Source organism: Oncorhynchus kisutch, linkage group LG22 (assembly GCF_002021735.2).
Source record: "Oncorhynchus kisutch isolate 150728-3 linkage group LG22, Okis_V2, whole genome shotgun sequence".
Lineage (NCBI taxonomy): Eukaryota > Metazoa > Chordata > Actinopteri > Salmoniformes > Salmonidae > Oncorhynchus > Oncorhynchus kisutch.
Genome location: NC_034195.2, coordinates 39,830,011 through 39,848,182, shown reverse-complemented (window position 1 = coordinate 39,848,182; position 18,172 = coordinate 39,830,011). Strand labels below are relative to the sequence as shown.

The 18,172-nt window shown below is 40.2% G+C and overlaps 2 protein-coding genes across 2 annotated transcripts in view; both read right to left on the bottom strand.

Annotated features, from left to right (window-relative positions):
• LOC109867287 (protein O-mannosyl-transferase TMTC2-like) overlaps positions 1 to 2,586 on the bottom strand; it is a 165,921-nt gene extending 163,335 nt beyond the window's left edge. Inside the window, exon 1 of the mRNA XM_020456366.2 lies at positions 2,157 to 2,586. Within this exon, the coding sequence (XP_020311955.1) occupies positions 2,157 to 2,239 (83 nt within the window). The 5' untranslated portion in view covers positions 2,240 to 2,586. The remainder of the gene's footprint in view (positions 1 to 2,156) is intronic.
• Positions 2,587 to 14,461: 11,875 nt separating this feature from the next.
• LOC109867438 (CD209 antigen-like protein C) lies at positions 14,462 to 17,881 on the bottom strand. The gene is made up of 7 exons (XM_020456603.2): positions 17,673 to 17,881; positions 17,265 to 17,358; positions 16,388 to 16,489; positions 16,017 to 16,301; positions 15,752 to 15,894; positions 15,560 to 15,669; positions 14,462 to 15,457 (listed from the first exon to the last, which is right to left on the bottom strand). Exons 1-7 carry the CDS (start codon positions 17,685 to 17,687, stop codon positions 15,319 to 15,321), a joined length of 888 nt encoding a protein of 295 aa, XP_020312192.1. The 5' UTR covers positions 17,688 to 17,881; the 3' UTR covers positions 14,462 to 15,318.
• Positions 17,882 to 18,172: the final 291 nt, after the last annotated feature.

Below are 18,172 nucleotides of genomic sequence, written 5' to 3'. Positions count from 1 at the left end.
ATTATTCAGTTTTAAGGTTTATGGTTTAAATTCAGTTCTCCCCAAAAAGTGAGCTCACGGTTTGATAAAGATAAAGCTTCTTATTCACACATATGATATCAGCCATCAGTAAGCCCCTTTCCCCATCATTATACCACATCTGCTTCTTCTCCAGGCAAATCAATGTTAACAAGTCAGGATTCCACCTCACTAATGACTACTAATTACATACTGTACAAGCCTGAACAAAACGCCAGCGCTAAAAACAGATGGGATAGTTAGTATGTGATATCTCAGAAACAAATAGCAGTTGATATGGTTTGGGCTTCAGCACAGTAAAAGACTGGGTTTGTCATAAGATAGACTATTATTACAATGGCCATTAGTTTAAAATTTAGGATATTATATTCACATGGGGGTGCGTGCTACGCACACACACACTACAACCTGGAGGCTGAAATGTAGAATGTGTACACTGACACATCTCAGTGGTCCTGCAGCAGTCAGTGGTAGCCTTAACCCTCTCCACATTGTAGCCACTCCCAGGAAGATTTATGAAAACTGAACACCACTGCTGTCACATGAGTGATGGTGTGTCCTGAGCACAAAGTACAAAGGCGTATACTCCTGTATAAGTTTATGACTCCATCACAAAAATGTAGGCTATAAGATTACAATGAAACTTTGGCCGCTGGTTCGAATACCCGAGCCAACAAGGTGAAAAATCTGCCAATGTACCCTTGAGCAAGGCACTTAACCCTCATTCGCTCCAGTGGCGCCGCACTACTATGGCTGACCCTGTAAAACAACACATTTCTGTGTGCCTATCTGGTGTATGTGGGGGAAAGAAAAAAAACATTTAAAATAAAATAAAAAAAACAGCAACACACCACTTGGCATGAGTGCAGTAGATTTACGCTCACTGAACAGCATCCCCAGGCTAAATTTTAATGGTCTCAATGCATCCATTGAAAAAGTAGCACTTATACTAATAACTTAATTTCCTATAGGCCATAGCTGTCCAAATACATAACAATGATGGCTCTAATTCTGCATGTATCAAACCTTTTATAAGCAGTTAGGCTATTGACCAAATGATTGAAGTGTAATACATTGGCATCCGCATTACAGTATAAGCCTCCTATGTAGTACACTGCATTACTTGCTTATCATAGACCACCAGGTTAGTTCTAAAAACCTGGTGTACATTTAGACATCAGGCATTACAAGTTAAAACATTATATTTAAATTATTAATCCATCAATTAATAAATCAACCAAGCTAATATACTGAGGCCATAGCGGGTTAAATGCCCAGCAGTAGGTCTATAGCAGTAAGAAGTTGGTAAAAGAAAAGTGCTTAGGTTTTGTGTTAAGATCTTCATTCCTTACAGGTACTTACATCTGTTTGGCACAATACATTCTCAGGCCCGGGAGAAATATTGTTTCCCTGGAGGCAGATACATTTTCACGGTGCAGCCCAGACGGCAACAGACTGAACTGAACGCATCTCTACTTTTAAGACCGTTGCTTTTCAATGGAGCATGAACCACTTGAGAATTGATCAATGTTTTAATCTGCCTAATAAAGCACGCTGTTTTTAAGACGTCCTATTGCCTATTTAAAACAGGGTTGGCTTATTTAATTTGTTTAGGATCAACAATCATTATTGTCTGTTAGAATAATGATATTCATTAAATATGATTCACCTGTTTCTCGGGACGGTACAGCACCTAACAAATACGACTGGTTCACACGTAATTTGAAAATACTTGGTCATGATAAAGGTTTTATTTTAGTGACGTGCCATGGACATGGTGATTATGGAATACAACGTATCAAATTACTCCCATAATCATTTTGTAGCGTTAGGTTAATTTCGCCTGCAATAACGTATTATCGTCTCAGGATTCAAACTTTATGCAGTGACACTGTGTACTGGCAAGCTATACCTGCTGTTTACCAAGACCTTGCCGCCAACACGGAGCTGACAGAAGTCACCCTCCCTCGGCCCACCATTCCTTACACTACCGCGAAATGTTGTCTAGAAATGTGAACACGTTTCCTACTATGCCAAGCAATAAACTACCATTATGCAAAACCATTGTGTTGTATGACAATATGGGCAGAACAGCAATGCCATCGGAGGCGGGCGTCATCTGTCATGCAATCATGTACCTGTCATCGTAGCAGAAATCAGCGCCCAGAGTGTTGACATAGAGGACCAAAGCCACAGCGCTGCACACGAATTCTGCAATCATTTCTCAAAAAAGAAAACAAGAAAAGAAAACGAAGAACAGTGGAGATAGATCTCAAATCCGATCTCTATTCTCTCTCTCCGTCTTTGTCAAGAAGTCTCTACGAAAACAGAAATTCCAATTCCCCATCCTCGCAAAGTGTTGAAAGTGGATAATCCAGGCATCCTCCTTCTAACCCATTTTGAGCTAGAGGAGGGCAGTTTTGATCCGAAACGAAATAGAGCAAAACGGCCAGCATTTACGGTTTCTGTAACTGCATTTGCACGCCTTTCCTACAAGACTGCTCCTATGATGCATAGTGAGTGGTCCGCTGGATAAACGTCGTGATTGAGCCGCGTGTGGTTCAAAGGATATTCTGCGCATGTGCGATGCCCCTCCTCCCAACAGTGAATAGAAGAAAGGATGCTAATGATTTGAGGATTAGGTTTGACTGCATGGTGATGGCACACCTCTTGATTGCGAACCGCTGGTATCCCCCGTAGCCTTCTGTGTGTATTCCAGCCGTGATTATATAGCCCATTATGAGTGTGAATATGCCATTCTTGGTTTAAAGGAACAGTGACACCGGTCGTGCGTGTTTTTTCCAACCTCTGGGGAGCTCTTTGTATACACAGCATAGTCGCATAATCTGCTTTTAAACCGAACAGTAGGCTATAAACAGTACTTGGTTAGGGCCAGACTGCGACAGGCATACAAACACTAGGTTTGATCTACCCTCTGCGGAAACCATTTTTTTAAATATAAATATAATTTGAAACGAATTGAATAGAACTACTGACCTACAAGGATACAAAATATGAGTTATTCAGGCTTCAAATGTCTGTTGATTACTGGATTATAAAATCTGAAATGGCATAATGGTTGTTGTTCATTACTCTTAAATAACCAATCAACAGACATTTGATTAGAGACTAAGGATTGTATGTCAGAAATGAGAATGTGAAATGACTGGTGTCTTCTCTAAAGTGTTACGACACGTTCACCCTGTAGTAAATATTCCATTGAGGCTTGTCTTCAGAGGCAAAACACTCCACTTAAATTGCAATAAACCTGAGGCAGAAAAAATGGTCGAATAAAAAAAAGAACAAACAATATTCTAAGCAGACTAAACTCCACTCCATGTTGAACAAAGTTTCTGATTAGAATACTCTACCAACGGAGTGGGGCAGAGACAAGACGTTGTGGAATCTAGCTCCGACTACATCGATTCGCCCAAGATCAATACTTTAAAAATGTAAATTATGAAACGCCAACCTTGTACCTGTGTTCGTCCTTAGTATTTACGTGCCTTTCTTTATTTCCATACTTTTTCAATAAACATGAATGAAATACAACCACAGACATCAGAAACGTCCTTCACCATGGAGTGGAGTTTATTCCACTACCTCAGGAGATCAAATACAACCACAGACATCAGAAACGTCCTTCACCATGGAGTGGAGTTTATTCCACTACCTCAGGAGATCAAATACAACCACAGACATCAGAAACGTCCTTCACCATGGAGTGGAGTTTATTCCACTACCTCAGGAGATCAAATACAACCACAGACATCAGAAACGTCCTTCACCATGGAGTGGAGTTTATTCCACTACCTCAGGAGATCAAATACAACCACAGACATCAGAAACGTCCTTCACCATGGAGTGGAGTTTATTCCACTACCTCAGGAGATCAAATACAACCACAGACATCAGAAACGTCCTTCACCATGGAGTGGAGTTTATTCCACTACCTCATGAATGAAATACAACCACAGACATCAGAAACGTCCTTCACCATGGAGTGGAGTTTATTCCACTACCTCAGGAGATCAAATACAACCACAGACATCAGAAACGTCCTTCACCATGGAGTGGAGTTTATTCCACTACCTCAGGAGATCATTTGAAGTTGTGTTAAATAAATCTACGGCAGAGAAATAATATGACCGCCTGGGGGGACCTATTACTATCCATAATGGACAACATGGTTATAAAACACTTATAACAGATCCATTCCTTTAGTATGAATCAAGGCAGGCGGGGTGTCTTTACAGCAGTCATTTACTTTTGTGGCCATTGCAGGCTACTACGACGAGTGCTTCCATTGGTCTTTGAAAACATCCAGTAGAGGGCTCACACAGCAAGAAGAGCAACACTGACTGTTCTCAGTAACAGGGAGTCAAACTTTGAAGCAATGCAGCACAGTCATTCTTCCAACTGTATCAAGTGTTTTACACGAAAGCAAGTGTTTTCAATATGCACTATTGGAATAATATAACCATTTGAGTGTTTGGATATGGAGAGATTGAGATGAAGTAGGGGGAACAGATGAGAAAAACTAAAAACAGAATCAATCTCTGTGCTCCATAGTCTGATCCATAGACGAAGAGGCCAGTATGGTACACTGCACTTAGGCACTTGAGCAATGGAGATAACAGAGCATCTCCACTTTCAAAATAGAAGTGCAAATGTCTTTCACCCCCACTTTCTTACCCAAAACGTGTCATGATCCATCGGGTAATTTGCTATTTTCAATGATTAGTAATGTTTTGAGCTAGTCTGCATTAAAATTGATATGTCCATTTTATATATGATATAATAATTAACAGATTGCATTTTGCATCCCCCATCGCCTCAAGATGAATGCTTTATCCCACTGGAAAGTTTTGCTTCCCTCCCACACGCCACTATTTTGGTTTAGTGCCGTTAGAAAGCACTAGTTGTACCATTGGTGTTGAAAAGGAAAAGACACCTGGAAAAGAAAATTGTTAATCTCTTTTGTTGTACCGTTACATTTGTATCATTGTTTCATGTCTAATGCACTCAAGGTGTTCCTACATATCATTTGAGAGGCGTCCACCACAAGCACATTTTGACATTTGACTTTGCCTGTAAGAACCATGATGAGCACAGGCATGTCTGATTAGGCTTTACTGTATCGCAGCCTCTGGGAGAATCTCAATTGCTTGCGTCCTCTCTCCTTGCCTCAGAGGGGAGGGACATCTGGCTTTCTCCTCCAATGTGTTTTGAGAAGGAGAGAGGATGCGAGGAGTATGCATTTGAGATTCTGCCACTGACATCCATCAGCCTACCAAAAGTTGGACCTTTGGAGAAAACTGAATGTCCGGTAGCTCACGGGCTGTCAATGAGTAGCTCGCAAGAATATACCAAAGATAGTACCGTATGAAGCACAGAAGGCTGGTGGCACCTTAATTGTTGAGGACGAGCTTGTGGTAATGGCTGGAGAAGAATGGGTGGAATGGTATCAAATACATCAATCATATGGTTTCCATGTGTTTGATGCCATTCCATAGGCTCCGTTCCAGCCATTATTATGAGCCATCCTCCCCTCAGTAGCCTCCAGTGGTATGAAGATAGGTTAGAACTGCATCTCCAATAGAAATCTCTGATCACACTTGTAGGTGATGTCATGTTGACATTAGTTAGCTAAGTGGATGCGTAGAACTAAGCTATATATTGTTTTAAGGTCATACCAAGGAATATTTTGCTATTTGATTTTGGAATTTTAAGATCCCTTGAAGTATCAAAAAATACATATAATAGTTTTTGATGAAAAATGTTATTTGGCCTTACTGCTACTAGCCCATACAAACACATTGAATAACAGAAGAACTACATGGAACAACAGATAGTCACCGAAAAATTATCTGAAGGAAGTTTGTTCTTAAGAAAGATAAGGAATTATTATTATTATTATTATTATAGGTAATTATATATTTTGTTACATGTATTTAACCCCTTATTTTTGGCACTGAACAGTCTCCTTATATACTTCCATTAACTTTTTCAAACGGTAACGGGGACCTTCAGACGGGTCTTGTGAGGCCTGTGGGCATCCTACATCCTACAGGCCTCACAAGAGTCTCACCTTTGCACAGAAGGGTCATATTAGTGTGAAGGTGGAAGACAGAAGTTTTAAGATCGGCTGTACTGAGTTCAGATGAGTCTCAAGATGCTTGTGAGGGCCGTAGAGCAAAAAGGAGAACACCATCTTGTTTGTGAGAGTCAACTATCCATCGAGGGATCAAAATAGTTTCTAGGCCAAACCGTTTGAATGCTGCAGATGATTTTGTGTGAAAAGAGATTTTTGGGATGTCTCATGGTCTGACAAACACTGCTCTAGCTCTGTCACCTTTCACCGTATATGCGGAAGGGTGACATAGGTGGATGTGGTTGATTGAGATGCATCCATTGCAAAAAAAATGGATATCTCTAGCTTAAACTGACAGATTTTGATGGGGTATTTTTTATTATTGTAATTTGATTTCCGCGGGGACGTGGAAGTATAATTTTTGATATATATATATATACACATAATATATATATTTTTTCCCTCTTTTTCTCCCCAATTTCGTGGTATCCAATTGGTAGTTACAGTCTTGTACCATCGCTGCAACTCCCGTACGGACTCAGGAGAGTCAAAGGTCGAGAGCCATGCGCCACACTGCTTCTTGACACAATTCCCACTTAACCCGGAAGCCAGCCACACCAATTTGTAGGAGGAAACACTGTACACCTGGCGACTGTGTCAGCATGCATGCTCCCGGCCTGCCACAGGAGTCGCTAGAGCGCGATGGGACAAGGACATCCAGGCCATCCAAACACTTCCCTAACCCGGACGATGCTGGGACAATTATGCGCCACCTCATGGGTCTCTGGTAACGGCCGGCTGCGGCACAGCCTGGAATCGAACCAGGATCTATAGTGACACAGCTAGCACTGCGATGTAGTGCCTTAGACCGACTGTGGGTGGTGTTAACCAGAAATATTTTTATTCTTTAAATACTGTCAAACTATTTGGTGGAATGTGCTTTGACTTTTTTAAATGTTATATGTTGAAGACAACATTAATTTGCTTTGTCTCTAGTGTACCATTTGCCTACATGTGCATTTGCCGACAGGCATTTGCGGAGCACAACAAAAAATAAACCAAACCAAGCATCACACAGTTCTCTCTAAATTCCCTTTCCCCTCCATGTCTCACTCACTCAACTGCATTCTAACCGATCCCTCTACACACATTTCTTGAGTGAACACACATATATTCCAACAATGAGCTGCAGTGTTGGAATAGTTGCATTCCTGTGTACAGTGCCATCAGAAAATATTCATAGCCCTGGATTTATTCCACATTTTGTTACAGCCTAAATTCAAAATGGATTAAATTTATTATTTTTATAACCCATCTATACACAATACCCCATAACGACAAAGTGAAAACATGTTTTTAGAAATGTTCGTAAATTTAGTGAAAATGAAATACAATAATTTACATAAGTATTCCCACTCCTGAGTCAATACATGTTAGAATCACCTTTGGCAGCGATTACAGCTCTAATAGCTTAGCACACCTGCATTGTACAATATTTGCCCATTCATATTTTCAAAATTCTTCAAGCTCTGTCAAATTAGTTGTTGATCATTGCTAGACAATCATTTTCAAGTCTTGCCATAGATTATCATACAGATTTTAGTCACAACTGCAACTCAACCACTCAGGAACATTTACTGTCTTCTTGGTAAGCAGTGTAGATTTGGCCTTATGTTTAAGGTTATTCTTATGCTGAAAGGTGCATTTATCTCCCAGTGTCTGGTGGAAAGCAGACTGAACCTGGTTTTCCTCTAGGATTTGCCCTGTGCTTAGCTCTATTCCATTTAATTTTTATCCTAAAAATCTCCCCTGTCCTTAACAATTACAAGCATACCCATAACATGATGCAGCCACCAATATGCTTGAAAATATGGAGAGTGGAACTCAGTAATGTGTTGTATTAGATTTGCCCCAAACATAACACTTTGTATTCAGGACAAAAAATGAGTTACTTTGCAGCGCATTTTTTTTGCGGTATTACTTTAGTACCTTGTTGCAAACAGGATGCATCTTTTGGAATATTTTTTATTCTGTGTACATTTCCTTCTTTTCACTCTGTCAATTAGGTTAGTATTGAGGAGTAACTACAATGTTGTTGATCCATCCTCTGTTTTCTCCTATCACAGCCATTCAACTCTGTAACTGTTTTAAAGTCACCATTGGCCTCATGGTGAAATCCTTGAGCGGTTTCCTCCCCCCGGCAATTGAGATAGGAAGGACTCCTTTGTCTTTGTAGTGGCTAGGTGTATTGATACACCTTCCAAAGTGCAATTAATAACTTCACCATGCTCAAAGGGATATTAAAGGTAATGTCTGCTTTTTTACCCATCTACCGGAAGTGACCGTACGTACATATCGCAACCAGAAGCCATCGATTACAGGCAAAATCCACACTGAACTATAGGCTAGAGCTGCGGGACACTAATCCGGACACTTATAGGAGCGGGACACTAATCCGGACGCTTATAAGAAATCGTGCTATGCTCTCTGATGAACCATCAAACAGGCAAAGCATCAATACAGGAATAAGATCAAATCCTACTATACTGGCTTGTCGGATGTTGAAGTGCTTGCAAACCATCACGGATTACAAAGGGAAATCCAGCTGCGAGCTGCCCAGTGACGCGAGCCTACCAGTCGAGCTAAATGCCTTCTATGCTTGCTTCGAGGCAAGCAACACTGAACCATGCTTGAGAGCACCAGATAACCTGCCGCCCCGTAGCACTCACATCTGTAGTCATGAAATGCTTTGAAAGGCTGGTCATGGCTCACATCAACACCATCATCCCAGAAACCCTGGACTTACTCCAATTCGCATATTGCCCAACAGATCCACTGATGATCCAATTTCTATTGCACTCCACAATGCCCTTTCCCACCTGAAGAAAAGGAACACATATGTAAGAATGCTGTTCATTGACTACATCTCATCATTCTACACTATAGTGCCCTCCAAGCTCATCTCTAAGCTAAGTAACCTGGAACTGAACACCTCATGGTGAGGGTAGGCAACAACACATCCGCCACACTGACCATCAACACAGGGGCCCCTCAGGGGTGTGAGTGTTTAGTCCCATCCTGTACTCTCTGTTCACCCACAACTGCGTGGCCACTCACAACTACAACACCACTATTAAGCTTGCTGACGACATGATGTTGGTAGGCGTCATCACCGACGATGATGAGACAGTCTATAGGAAGGAGGTCAAAGACCTGGCAGTGTGGTGCCTGGACAACAACCTCTCCCTCAAATGTGTTCAAGACAAAGAAGCTGCTTGTGGACTACAGGAAAAGGAGGTTCGAGCATACCCCCATTTACATCGATGGGGCTGTAGTGGAGCGGGTTGAGAGCTTCAAATGCCTTGGTGTCCACATCACTAAGGACCTATCATGGTCCAAACACACCAACACAGTCATGAAGAGGGCACGACAACACCTAGGAGGCTGAAAAGATTTGGAATGGGACCTCAGATCCTACAATAGTTATACAGCTGCACCATTGAGAGCATCAATGTTTGCAAGGAGCTACAGAGGGTAGTGTGTACGGTACCTCTATAGCAGGCTGTATCAGAGGAAGGCACAACAAATTGTCAAACATTCCAGCCACCCAAGTCACAGACTGTTCTCTCTGCTACTGCACGGCAAGCAGTACCAGAGAGCCAAGTCTGGGACCAAAAGGCTCTTTAACAGCTTCTACCCCCAAGCCATAAGACTGCTGAACAGTTAATCAAATGGCTACCAGGACTATTTACATTGACCCCCTTATTTTATTCTTATCTATTATAATTTTTTGCACTGGCTCTCTGGCACAGGCTTGATATACACTCACTGAACTCTAACCACACACTCACACATACTGTACTACACTGACACTGACACTCCAACACAAACACACACAAAACACACACACAAGCATTTCACGGTAAGGTCTACCTGTTGTATTCGGAGCATGTGACAAATAAAATGCTTGTTGAATCTGTTTGAAATCCACTGCTTGCCTTAAAGACCTTACAGATAACTGTATGTGTGGGGTACAGAGATGATTCAAAAATCATGTTTAACATTACTATTGCACACAGAATGAGCCCATGCAAGTTATCAAATCAGTTTATTCGTCACATGCGCTGAAAACAACAGGTGTAGGTAGACCTTACAGTGAAATGCTTACTTATTGGTTCTAACCAATAGTGCAAAAAAGGTATTAGGTGAACAATAGGTAGGTAAAGAAATAAAACAACAGTAAAAAGACAGGCTATATACAGTAGCGAGGCTACATACAGACACCGGTTAGTCAGGCTGATTGAGGTAGTATGTACATGTAGGAAACATTATGTACAAAATAAGTTACAAATAACGTGGAAAAAAACACATAATAGCAAGTTATTATGTGGCTTGTTAAGCACATTTTTACACCTGAACAGATTTAGGCTTGCCATGACAAAGGGCTTGAATACTTATTGACTCAACACATTTCAGCTTTTCATTTTTACTACATTTGTAAAAATGTCGAAATACACCATTCCACCTTGACATTATAGGGTGTTGTTTGTAGGCCAATGACAAACCATCTCAAATGAATCCATTTAAAATTCAGGCAGTAACACAACAAAAATGTATGTTGAAAAAGCAAAGGGGTGTGAAGATTTTATGAATTCACTGTATTTTCCGCTTAAGCTACTTTGCAAACTGTCAGTACCGTTTAAGAATTGGTTAGCCTAGGGTTAGGATGTCACCCCTTGAACATAGACAGATTCCGCACTGAAAATATGCTTTGATTAAGACAAATACCATATTTTCATCAGAATAATTAAGCCTGACTCACCAAACAGATGTTGTGGCCATAATTCATTACCATGTATCAAAAAAAAAGACAGATTTTGGTTTGTAACCAATTTGCCAAATTGAGCCCCATTTCAAATGATCACTCTTTGAAAATAACTATTCTAGACTCAAGATGCGCATCACTTTAAAATTAACTTTTTTTATTTGGAAAAAGAAAACATTTCCATTTTATTATGTTATATTACATAATGTTTTTTACTATAAAATAGGAGTGTCTTGACTGTGATAAGGGTTCGGGAAATAAGAGGGTCTTGTCTGCTACATTAATGAAACAAGGCTATGCCATTGCACAGCCATAGGCTTCTACAAGCAAGCGCCACTGCTGAGGTTGCTGCCTTTTTGAAGATTGTGTTCCACGATATAATATAACCAGTTAATAGTACAGTTTCAATACATCCATCATAAATGCCACTTGTTTTTTTATTGACTGAATATATGGGGCAATTTAGCTATTATGATTTGTTATCTGTAATGGTTATGATACATTAGACATTGTTGAGCACTGTTGGCATATCAATAAAAGAGAGAAAAAAATAAGAAAAAAACATCTGGGCTTTAGATTTCTTTTTAAATGCATATATTTTTTAATTGGAGTACTCAAGTTCAATATAATTTATTGCGGCAGGACCAGAAAAATTGTTGTGTTCTGTTCATAAATATGATTCCCTCTGTGAAGAAACAGTATAAAAATATATATTTGCATACCACTTTCAGACAAAGTCAAGCACCCAAGGCAATTGATGAAATGCTATTTGAATAGAGTTCCCCATCTAGCAAGGAAGGTATCAATGTGGCCATTCACTGAACAGCAAGAGACGATGATGTAAAACATTTCAAGAATTAATTCAACTTTATGTGCCTGTAACCCATCTGCCAGTGAATGTCTGTGATCAGGCAATGTATTCTGCATTGACAGTGAAAGCAGTATAGTTAAAACAAGGACATTTAAATATGTAGTATTTGTAGTAATTATGTTAGCTAGATAGTTACTTTCAAACCTAAGGCTTTTTTCGGCAGGGACCAAAGAATCCAATTCTACTTGCTATTTCTTTAATTAAAAAAATAATAATATTTGACCTTTATTTAACTAGGCAAGTCAGTTAAGAACAAATTCTTACTTTCAATGACGGCCTAGGAACAGTGGGTTAACTGCCTTGTTCAGGGGAAGAACGACATATTTTTACCTTGTCACTTCGGGGATTCAAGCTAGTCCAATGCTGTAAACATTAGGCTACCTGCCACCCCCTATTAACTCAATATGGAGCACATTTTGGTAATTTATCAGACACTCGTATCCAGAGCGACATACAATAGTGATTGCATACATTTTCATACTTGCACATTTTCATACATGCAAGCGCCATGCTCTACCGACTGTATTACAAAGGAGAGTAGAGAACAATAAGGGAATGACTTAAACTCCTTAATGTCATTGAGGTTCAATGATTTATTGACTAAGCAGAAATGACGCCTTGCTAGTGTACAGCACAATGTAAGCAAAAGCAGCAAACATACTGTAAGAACATGAAACATCATTTTATAGTCACTTTAATCTATGACTAAAAATTTCCAGTGATACTACATATTGACAGCAGCTATTGAATGATGTATATTGTGTGAAATGTGTACACAATGTGTGTGTGTATAGTACAAGTCAAACATTTGAACACACCAACTCATTCAAGGGTTTTTCTTGAATTGTACTATTTTCTACATTGTAGAGTAATTGTGAAGACATCAAAACTATGAAATAACACATATGGAATCATGTAGTAACCAAAAAAGTGTTAAACAAATCTAAATATATTTTATATTTGAGATTCTTCAAAGTAGCCACCCTTTGCCTTGATAACAGCTTGATAACAGCTTTGCACACTCTTGGTATTCTCTCAACCAGCTTCATTAGGTAGTCACCTGGAATGCATTTCAATTAACCAGTTGGATATAGAGGGCGCTCTTTTAATTTTTGGATGAAAAACGTTCCCGTTTTAAACAAGATATTTTGTCACGAAAAGATGCTCGACTATGCATATAATTGACAGCTTTGGAAAGATAACACTCTGACGTTTCCAAAACTGCAAAGATATTGTCTGTGAGTGCCACAGAACTGATGTTACAGGCGATAAAAATCCAATCAGGAAGTGCCGCATTTTTTAAAACCGCCTCATGCCAATGACTCCTTATATGGCTGTGAAGGAGCTAGGAGTCAGCTTATCTTTTACACGTTTTCCCCAAGGTGTCTACAGCATTGTGACGTCTTTTTAGGCATTTCCATTGGAGAATGGCTGTAAGAGACCATATAGGGCGAGTGGTCGCATGGTGTGTCCCGGAGAAAACCTTGCGTAAAATACTGAGGTAGCCATTTTTCCAATCGTTTCTTATGAGAAACCAACTGCCTCGACGGATATATTATCAAATACATATGTTAAAAACACCTTGAGGATGGATCCTAAACAACGTTTGCCGTGTTTCTGTCGATATTATGGAGCAAGTTTTGAAAAAAGTTTGGCGTTATAGTTGCAGCATTTTTCGGTCGATTTCTCAGCCAAGCATGGTGAAGAAACGGGACGTTTTTCGCCTACAAAAATATTATTTTTTGAAAAAAGGAACATTTGCTATCTAACTGGGAGTCTCCTGAGTGAAAGCATCTGAAGTTCTTCAAAGGTAAATGATTTAATTTGGTTGCTTTTCTTATTTTCGTGAAAATGTTGCCTGCTGCCAGCAGAGCTAGCATAGCATTATGCCATGATAAACTTACACAAATGCTTGTCTAGGGTTGGCTGTAACGCATATTTTGAAAATCTGAGATGACAGTGTTGTTAACAAAAGGCTAAGCTTGTGTTTGAATATATTTATTTCATTTCATTTGCGATTTTCATGAATAGGAAAAGTTGCATTATGGTAATGCACTTGAGGCTATGATTACGCTCCCAGATACGGGATTGCTCGTCGCTAGAGGTTAACGGGTGTGCTATGTTAAAAGTTAATTTGTTGAATTTCTGCCTCTCGGGCTTCCTTGCTAGCCATGTTCCCTCGTAACGTTGCCGTTCCTCCTTTGCTGCCTCCAGCTCCTCCTTGGGATGGCGATATTCCCCAGCCTGCCTCCAGGGTCCTTTACCATTCAGGATTTCCTCCCAAGTCCATGAGTCCCCCTTACCACGCTGCTTGGTCCTTTTGTGGTGGGAAGTTCTGTCTAGGCCGTCGAAAGAAGCGGACCAAAGCGCAGCATGGTGAGCGTACATATTCCTTTTATTTAGGATGACGCCGACAAAAACAATAAACAATACAAAACAACCGTGAAGCTTAAGGGCTATGTGCCACAAACAAAGTTAACTTCCCACACTGAAAGGAGGGAAAGGGCTACCTAAGTATGGTTCCCAATCAGAGACAACAATAGACAGCTGTCCCTGATTGAGAACCATACCCGGCCAAATTATAGAAATACAAAATCATAGAAAACAAAAACATAGAATGCCCACCCCAAATCACACCCTGACCAAACCAAATAGAGAAATAAAAAGACTATCTAAGGTCAGGGCGTGACAATCTGTGCATGTGTGATTCCCACTGTGAAGCATGGGGGAGGAGGTGTGATGGTGTGGTGGTGATTTGCTGGTTACACTATCAGTGATCTATTTAGAATTCAAGGCACACTTAACCAGCATGGCTTCCACAGCATTCTGCAGCGATACACCATCCCATCTGGTTTGTGCTTAATGGGACTATCATTTGTTTTTCAACAGGACAATGACCCAACACACCTCCAGGCTGTGTAAGGGCTATTTTACGAAGGAGAGTGATGGAGTGCTACATCAGATGACCTGGCCTCCACAATCACCCGACCTCAACCCAGTTGAGATGGTTTGGGATGAGTTGGACCGCGGAGTGAAGGAAAAGCAGGCAACAAGTTCTCAGCATATGTGGGAACTCCTTCAAGACTGTCAGAAAAGCATTCATCATGAAGCTGGTTGAGAGAATGCCAAGAGTGTACAAAGCTGCCATCAAGGCAAATGGTGGCTACTTTGAAGAATCTCAAATATAAAATATATTTTGATTTGTTTAGCACTTATTTGGTTACTATATGACTTCATATGTGTTATTTGATCTTTTTGATGTCTTCACTATTACTCTACAATGTAGAAAATAGTAAAAATAAAGAAAAAGCCTTGAATGAGTTGGTGTGTCCAAACTTTTGACTGGCACTGTACATGTGTGTGTGTTTGTCAGCGTGTGGCATTCTCCCACATCTAGTACCATTCCACCAAATAACATCTGTCTTCAGACATAAGACTAAAAGGAGTAACATAGGACATAGAGAGGCCCTTTAAATGAATGACAGTGCAGAGAGAGTATCTATGATAATCCTATTTCTCACAGACACAGTATTGTTCAACGGAACACCCATCGTCATTCCAATCCCCTGGGTCTGTTGAACGGTGTACAAACTCCCCACAGTCCTGCTCTGTTTCTTTCCAGCTATTAGGCTGTCCATCCCCCCAATACCTGAAGTAGAAACAACACATAGAATCAAACTGTCAACTCTATCAGAGCCTACTACTCCAGTCAGTGATTTCTAATAGAAACAGAACTCTTCAAATGTCTTACGTGGTAGTCAGTGGTGTGCCGTCCACCCATTTCCAGGTTCCCTCAGCAATTGTGTCAGTCAGACCAATCCAGATTTGTTTATTTGCTCCGTTTAACCCATTGATAAATACCTGTCATTGCGTCACAGAAAAAAGACATTGCTCATACATATCCTCTATCACCCACCTCTCGCTCTCTGTCTATCTCTCTCACCTGTTCCTCTCTGTTGTTTATGATCACAAGATGTGCTTCTCTCCTTATACAGTCCATTCTGCTCTCCTCCCAGGTTTTATTCACAGTTGAGAAGAAGTAACAGCTGGTTTCGAACTTTATCCATCCTTCGTGACAAGGTCTCCCTAGAAGTTTTCCTTACTTTATTTACAATCATTGATTGATACCACTCTCATTGAATGAAGTAGCAAGAAAACAACATGACACAGAAAGGACTTGTAATGAAGTCAAACGTCATTTTACTCACCTTTGAGCTTCTTGTTCAGTCTGATTGTCTCCCTCTGTAGCTGGTCTCTATCTTTAGTCAGGGTGCTATAACTGGTCTGTAGCTGGTCTCTCTCTTTAGTCAGGGTGCTATAACTGGTCTGTAGCTGGTCTCTCTCTTTAGTCAGAGTACTAAAACTGGTCTGTAGCAGGTCTCTCTCTTTAGTCAGGGTGCTATAATTGATCTGTAGCTGGTCTCTCTCTTTAGTCATGTTGTTGTAGCTGGTCTGTAGCTGGTCTCTCTCTGGAGAATAATGCTGACCAGTGACTAGGGGAACAGTGAAACATTGAAAACATTTATCAATAATTATGTCACTGAAGATCAATTTTTTTGTGAGAACATACTAAACTTACAGTGTACACCCAGGCCTATGATCCCAGCCAGTAGGAGAACACACAGCAGCCCCAGACACAATGCAGCAACTTTGTATGGTCTCTTCCACCACTGAAAATGTACTACATCACAAGATATTATCAATCTTATTAGAAACATATTGGGTCATTTTCACAGCATTCTATTTCCTTACAACTGGTCAAACTGATGCCATTTGGAACTTTTGCACAGAAAATCTTTCCCTTCTTTTTGATTATTGCATTTTCTCCCCGGTCCCTAAACGTTTGACAGAGAAAACTTGACCAATCCCAACTAGACGGAAGTATTAATTCTATCGATGTATGACATTACTCTGGTGAGCAAGGGTTTATTTAGTCTTCTAGAACAGGATTTCTCAAACACTGTCCTGGGGCCTCCCCTTGGCGCACATTTTGGTGTTTGCCCTAGCACTACACAGCTGATTCAAATAACCAACTCACCATCAAGCTTTGATTATTTGAATCAGCTGTGTAGTGCTAGGGCAAAACCAAAACCTGCCCCCAACGGGGCCACAGGACCGAGTTTGGGAAGCCCTGTTCTAGGGCAACATACAGTATAATGACAGAAGAGAAGCTGCATGTATCTAATTATAGACAAGTTGACTAACAAATAGCCTACCAAAATGTTGGAAATTATAAGCAGAAACATATCTAAATCATGTCAAAAAATCTTTACGCTGTCTCTGACTATGGCCTATTACACATTTTGTATATTAGTGGGTTAGGGTCGGGTGCGGTCCTCAGATTTTCACTTTATCACAAATAGTCGGGAGGTTGCAGATGGATTATTAACAAATGCGGTTGGGTGCGGGTGAACAAACAACTGACCCGCACCACTAGTGTGTGTGTGTGTTGGTACCTGAATATTTAACGCCATCTCTTGTTCTGGTCATGCTATGTGTGTCGTCATCAATATCCAATATCTTCATTGTGCTGGAATCATTGTCTTCTACCTTTGTTTGTAAAGATTTCCTCAGGTATCTGTACACATATGCTCAGATACTGTGCCTGTACCTTGCAGTACTTTAGGTCTACATTCAGAAAATCTGATGGCCGCAGTATGTATGTATGTACAGTATGTATTGACAAAGTTTGTCTATCAAAAACACTATGACCCAAAACACTGAAGCTAAAAAAGTCAAATATACTAGCATGCCAAATAAGCACACATAAACAGACAGATTCTCAGACCCTCAGTGACACATTAGCCAAGAAAATAGTCAGACAATGAATACAAAATAACAAATGCAATGGAAATAATTCTTACCATGGTCTTTGACATTTGAAAATGGATTAATCCAAATATATTGCACTTGTGTGGATTTAAGTCATATTATGAACCTACTGTACTGAAATGTATTGATCTAGCACCAAACGCAAGATCCTGGTCACCAAACGTGTTTTATAGTCCAAAGTACAGTACATTTTGTGCCAACATCATCATACCATTACTTGGTCAAACAGTTATGAAGTAATAATGTACCATTGTAACTTGTGGTTGATTTGGGCGTACCCATCAAATGTGATGATTAGTAAGAAACTATCCATCTGTCTTATGGTTAGGTGGAAGTCAAGATAATGTGATTTCCCAGGAAAGGTGCTGCATAGGATTTAAGAGAGGTCATAGTTCTTTAGAAGACAAGGTGCAGTTCATGATCGAAAGAAGATTTTACAGAACAACATTCTTTACTGGCGCTGTACTGGTCAATGGCACTTCTCCTCCTCTCTCTCTCTCACTCTAATTGTTTCACTTCCCTCTCTCTTTCT

What these genes read in the sequence shown, in the direction of transcription:
- LOC109867438 (XM_020456603.2), bottom strand. An exon ending in AGATGGCGTTAAATATTCAG is followed by an intron (nt 16,490 to 17,264) that starts GTACCAACACAC and finishes CTTGTGATGTAG; the next exon opens with TACATTTTCAGTGGTGGAAG. An exon ending in GGCACACCACTGACTACCAC is followed by an intron (nt 15,458 to 15,559) that starts GTAAGACATTTG and finishes TTTCTACTTCAG; the next exon opens with GTATTGGGGGGATGGACAGC.